Genomic DNA, 6,480 nt, shown 5'->3' with positions numbered 1-6,480 from the left:
GACATGTGACCTACGTGTTGTTGTGTGTTTATACTGACATGTGACCTACGTGTTGCTGTGTGTGTATGTACTGACATGTGACCTACGTGTTGTGTGTTTGTACTGACATGTGACCTACGTGTTGTGTGTATGTACTGACGTGACCTACGTGTTGTGTGTATGTACTGACATGTGACCTACGTGTTGTGTGTGTTTATACTGACATGTGACCTACGTGTTGTGTGTGTTTATACTGACATGTGACCTACGTGTTGTGTGTTTATACTGACATGTGACCTACGTGTTGCTGTGTGTGTATGTACTGACATGTGACCTACGTGTTGCTGTGTGTGTTTATACTGACATGTGACCTACGTGTTGTTGTTGTGTGTATGTACTGACATGTGACCTACGTGTTGTTGTGTGTTTATACTGACATGTGACCTACGTGTTGTTGTGTGTATGTACTGACATGTGACCTACGTGTTGTGTGTATGTACTGACATGTGACCTACGTGTTGCTGTGTGTGTTTATACTGACATGTGACCTACGTGTTGTGTGTATGTACTGACATGTGACCTACGTGTTTTTGTGTGTGTTTATACTGACATGTGACCTACGTGTTGCTGTGTGTGTATGTACTGACATGTGACCTACGTGTTGTGTGTATGTACTGACATGTGACCTACGTGTTGTGTGTTTGTACTGACATGTGACCTACGTGTTGTGTGTATGTACTGACATGTGACCTACGTGTTGTGTGTATGTACTGACATGTGACCTACGTGTTGTGTGTATGTACTGACATGTGACCTACGTGTTGTGTGTGTTTATACTGACATGTGACCTACGTGTTGTGTGTTTATACTGACATGTGACCTACGTGTTGTGTGTTTATACTGACATGTGACCTACCTGTTGTGTGTATGTACTGACATGTGACCTACGTGTTGTGTGTATGTACTGACATGTGACCTACGTGTTGTGTGTGTGTTTATACTGACATGTGACCTACGTGTTGTTGTTGTGTGTATGTACTGACATGTGACCTACGTGTTGTTGTGTGTGTTTATACTGACATGTGACCTACGTGTTGCTGTGTGTGTTTATACTGACATGTGACCTACGTGTTGCTGTGTGTGTTTATACTGACATGTGACCTACGTGTTGTTGTTGTGTGTATGTACTGACATGTGACCTACGTGTTGTTGTGTGTGTTTATACTGACATGTGACCTACGTGTTGTTGTGTGTATGTACTGACATGTGACCTACGTGTTGTGTGTATGTACTGACATGTGACCTACGTGTTGTTGTGTGTGTTTGTACTGACATGTGACCTACGTGTTGCTGTGTGTGTATGTACTGACATGTGACCTACGTGTTGTTGTGTGTGTTTATACTGACATGTGACCTACGTGTTGTTGTGTGTGTTTATACTGACATGTGACCTACGTGTTGTTGTGTGTGTTTATACTGACATGTGACCTACGTGTTGTGTGTTTATACTGACATGTGACCTACGTATTGCTGTGTGTGTTTATACTGACATGTGACCTACGTGTTGTTGTGTGTGTTTATACTGACATGTGACCTACGTGTTGCTGTGTGTGTTTATACTGACATGTGACCTACGTGTTGCTGTGTGTGTTTATACTGACATGTGACCTACGTGTTGTTGTGTGTGTTTATACTGACATGTGACCTACGTGTTGTTGTGTGTGTATGTACTGACATGTGACCTACGTGTTGTTGTGTGTATGTACTGACATGTGACCTACGTGTTGTTGTGTGTATGTACTGACATGTGACCTACGTGTTGTTGTGTGTATATACTGTTAGGTTCTACACACCCCGCTTTGACTGGACTCTCCTTCTCATCACTAAATTCTACTTCATTATTTCTAGGCAGAGACCGGAGTGATCTGGACCTTAAACGGTTCCTCCCCTTGTCAGTACTGCCACGTGTTCTCTGCACTCAGCCCCTCCCAAGCTTCATTATGTCTCCCCCCGTGGTCTGTCTCCCCCGTGGTCTGTCTCCCCCGTGGTCTGTCTCCCCGTGGTCTGTCTCCCCCGTGGTCTGTCTCCCCGTGGTCTGTCTCCCCCCCGTGGTCTGTCTCCCCCCCGTGGTCTGTCTCCCCCCCGTGGTCTGTCTCCCCCCCGTGGTCTGTCTCCCCCCGTGGTCTGTCTCCCCCCCGTGGTCTGTCTCCCCCCGTGGTCTGTCTGCTATGTATTTTTGTTGTTTTATTAGGATCCCCATTTGCCGACTCCAATGGCAACAGCTAGTCTTACCGAGGATCCAACAACAATCTAAGCTCTCTCTCCCCTCTCTCCTCCCTTTCCCCTCCCTCTCCTCCCCCTCCCTCTCTCTCCCCTCTCTCTCCCTCCCCTCTCTCTCCTCCTCTCTCTCCTCCTCCCCCCTCCCTCTCCTCCTCTCTCTCTCCCTCCTCCTCTCTCCCTCTCCTCCCCCCTCCCTCTCCAGGCCCAGAAGACTCATCGTCTGACATGTCGTTCGTGGTTTAAGACCCTCTCTGATCTGAGGGGTAAAGAACGTTCCCTCCTTCACGGGGACTACTTCCACCTCCACTCCTCCTCCTCATCCCTTGCTTTCCTGCGTCTGTGGGACCAGAGCGAGCGATACCTGACAGCCGTTAACTGGGGCTCCGCCTCCTTAACCATGGTCCTCAACAACACAGGTATTTATTTCTGAGATCAGACTATAATCCTGAAAATGAATAAATGGTGAAGCAAACATCATATGAGAAGTCAAACATGATATATTAAAAAAAAAAAAATCTACATTCCAATACTGACTGGATTTCTCGTCGTCCTCTTCCCAGAGCTGAGCCTTCCGGAGCAGGCTACAGTGAAGCTAAGTACAGACCCTGAGAACCTGGCTGCGGACAGCTCTGTCTCGCTGGATAAACTACTGCTGGGACCTGGACAAGCTGTCCTATTGACCTTCCCCTTCGCTTAGGAGGGGCTAGAATAGAAACCAGGACTAGAACAGGACAGAATAAGAAACTACTAAACATAACTTTAACACCATGAACAAAGGGAGAATGCAGAGAATGTTTTAGATCACAGAAAACAAGCAGAAGAAATATATATAGAATGGAACAACAGTTTTAGCCAGTGCTTAAAAATATAAAATGTTTGTCCAGAATGAGTATTTCCAACTGTTCAAATATTCCAGTTCAGATTTGATCAAATGTTTTTGTTGGCCGTTTGAAAACGTTTAAAACAAACTTTTTAGTTCAGTTTTTTATTTTTTTAAGTTGTTTTATGACATCTTGAGTTGAACTGTTGAAGTGGGAAAATATCAGTTTGAATTTTGAAAAAAAAAAATGTTATTTTTTTCAATCTGTTTTTTCCATCCAGTGGAATAGAATTGTCATTCAGATGCTAGTATTGGAAAAGCTCCCTATTGCCTAGATATTGTTCTGACTAAAACTTGAAAAGAGTAAAATAAAAGTCCTGCATAATATTGCCTGGTGACAATCAAACATCGACTCTTGTCTCCATCCTTCTTCTGATACACAGAACGTTGTGTATGTATATATCTGTGGATGCCTCGGAGCTGTGCATACTGTGCATACTGCTTGTGTTCTGTTTTTGAGTGTGTGTGTGTGATATTGGCCTAATGCCACATGCTTTCCGTTAAGAGGCAGAGGAACTTTTACAGGTGTGATAATGTCAGTGCCATGAAACAGCCCCAAAATGTATCTCTCACCTCACGCAGGTGGTTAGAAGATATAAATACATAGCGCTCTGTTTGTTTGTTTGTTCATTCCAATTGATGGCGTGTGCTATGTATATAATGTATGTTCACGTGCACGCAATTTGTGTGTTCAATACATGCAGTCGTGTTCAGGCCTGTATTTGCAGTAATGTGGATGATTCAGTGCCGTACATGCAGTCGTGTTGTGCGTGAACTTCCCTAAAGCCACACGTAGGCGAGGCCCGTTAACTTGCGGTTCATGTTACCGTCGACAACACCAGGGTTTACCCCCCCCCCCCCCACACACACACACACACATCAATTGAATGTATAATGTATTCATTTAAAATATTAGAGGTTTTGTGTCGTTTTAGCCAGGAGTTCTGAGTTGAGTTTCAAGCACAACTAAATCCTTTTCCCTTTGACTATTTTAGTATCTGGTAAAATATCTGCTGTAAATTTAATTATGAATACTATTTGAATCTTAAAATATCTACTGTAAATAAAATATGAATACTATTTGAATCTTAAAATATCTACTGTAAATGAATTACAATTAATGTAATATTTGAATCTGTTAAAATATCTACTGTAAATTAAATCTAATGAATATTATATTTGAATCTGGTAAAATATCTACTGTAAATTATATATTTTTGTAATTATTATTTTGTTGTTATTTTACTGTGATACTGGTAAAACATGGGCTGTTTCCCTGACAGGCCGGGACTAAGAAGCATATTCCATTTAATTGCTTTTTAATCCCGGGTTAGGGTTAATCTATGTTTGGGAAACCGCCTCTTAACGTTTTAATTCATGCCCCCCACGTGCATGCGTTTGTCTCAATGTGGCACTAGATTAGTGATGAGCTTCCTGTTACGTGGAGGCGTCCATCTTTCAGAGTCAAATGACCAATAGCCTCTACTACTCGCTTAATGTATTGATAGGCCCTCTTTTCCTTTCACTCTTTCTTGGCTATTAGTCTGTACAAACTCATCAAAATATTGTAGTATTTTACTATAGTTTATTTCATACCTGTCTGAAACGGTATCCTATAAATGTTTTAAGAGTTTTTTTCAGAATTTGATTTATTTCTCAATACCTTGCCGTAGGGGTGAGGAGATACCGGGAACCAGATCGCCCCCACGTTAGCACCCCGTCCCCGGCGGTCTGAAACCAGCCCCAACCACCTTCTGAGCCACGATGCACAGTCATGACATACCTCTTGCTCTTACTGTCACACATGCACATTTCAAACATAATCTTTGACCTCTTCATCCTCACCATCTTCATCAATTGATTCACATTTTAATTCAACCCAAACTGTTACCACGTAGTGTAGTAAGTGGTGAAAAAAAGTACCCAGTTGTCATACCTGAGTAAAAGTAAATATAATTTCATAGAAAATGACTCAAGTGAAAGTCACCCAGTAAAATACCACTTGGGTAAAAGTATTTGATTTAAAAAATACTTAACTATCAAAAGTAAAAGTGTGAATCATTTAAAATTCCTAATATTACGCAAACTAGACGGCACAATTTTTTTTATTTTTTATTTTATTTACGGATAGCAAGGGGCACACTCCGAAGACATAATTTACAAACTAAGCATTTGTGTTTAGTGATTCCTCCAGATCAGAGGCAGAAGGGATGTTCTCTTGATAAGCCTGTGAATTGGACAGTTTCTGTCCCGTGAAGCATTTAAAATGTATGGAGTAAAAATTACATTCTTTTCTTGAGGAATATCGTGAAGTAAAAGTTGTCAAAAATATAAATAGTAAAGTACAGATACCCCCCCCCCAAAAAAACTACTCAAGTAGTACTTTAAAGTATTTTTTTACTTCAGTACTTTACACCACTGAGTGTATTTTGGATGATAAATTGTACTGTGTCAGTATGATGTAGCTGTAGAAACCACCATTGCTTTATTTTTATTTTTTTAAGTATATATAGTCTGAGTGCACTCGACAGCAGTATTCTCTTAATGAAGGTGTTGATAACGGGCTAGTAAATGTCAAACTGAGAGATGTATGGGAGGAGAGAGAGACGAGACCAGATGTTGCTGTGTCAAACTGAGAGCTGTGTTCGAGGTCTGGGCCCGCTACTCTGTGGTGGATTGTTCTCCATCTGTGTGTGTGTGTGTGTGTGTGTGTGTGTGTGTGTGTGTGTGTGTGTGTGTGTGTGTGTGTGTGTGTGTGTGTGTGTGTGTGTTCATGTTGTTTTGTTCCAGGATCGCAATGACGAGGTGTGTGAGAGATCAGAGGGCTCTCTCTCTCCCTACCTCCCTCCCTCCCTCTCTCTCTCTCTCTCTCTGTTTCTGTCTGTCTCTCTCTCTGTCTCTCCCTTTCTTTTTCAGACACACACAGAGGTGAGAACAGAGGTTTTGAGAGAGCGTCAGAGAGCCCATAACCGCTCCTACGAAACTCCCTCCCTCCCTCCCACACGTACAGACAGACACAGACCACACACACACACACATGAGGCAGAGCAATGCTGTGCCGTGATCACGCTGAAGGGATGAATGGTAAGTCTGCATCTCTGTCCTTGTCTAAGTTTGAAAATGAGTTACTATACGGTCACGGGTTGCAATGCTGTAAAAAAATGGTTTTATATTTTACTGTGTCATTACGTGCAGGAACAAGAAGCATCTTTGTTGATGCTGTTGACCCAATTGCACATCTGGCAAAAACAGAGATAATAAAACCCTGTGGGTTTATACATGTCACTATCTGCTGTCTTAGTTATTTTTATACTTTAAAAACAAGGAGATTTAAAAAAAAA

The 6,480-nt window shown here is 42.1% G+C and overlaps 1 protein-coding gene across 2 annotated transcripts in view; it reads left to right on the top strand.

The window, feature by feature from the left end:
- The window catches only part of slc3a2a (solute carrier family 3 member 2a), a 21,914-nt gene extending 18,429 nt beyond the window's left edge, over positions 1-3,485 (top strand). For both annotated transcript variants that reach the window (XM_045721345.1, NM_001140307.1), the window contains 2 exons: positions 2,462-2,675; positions 2,820-3,485. In XM_045721345.1, the coding sequence (XP_045577301.1) occupies positions 2,462-2,675; positions 2,820-2,956 (351 nt within the window). In that variant the 3' untranslated portion in view covers positions 2,957-3,485. The remainder of the gene's footprint in view (positions 1-2,461; positions 2,676-2,819) is intronic.
- Positions 3,486-6,480: the final 2,995 nt, after the last annotated feature.

This window comes from Salmo salar, chromosome ssa07 (genome assembly GCF_905237065.1).
Source record: "Salmo salar chromosome ssa07, Ssal_v3.1, whole genome shotgun sequence".
NCBI classification, from domain to species: domain Eukaryota; kingdom Metazoa; phylum Chordata; class Actinopteri; order Salmoniformes; family Salmonidae; genus Salmo; species Salmo salar.
This window is presented reverse-complemented; position numbering and strand designations above follow the sequence as displayed.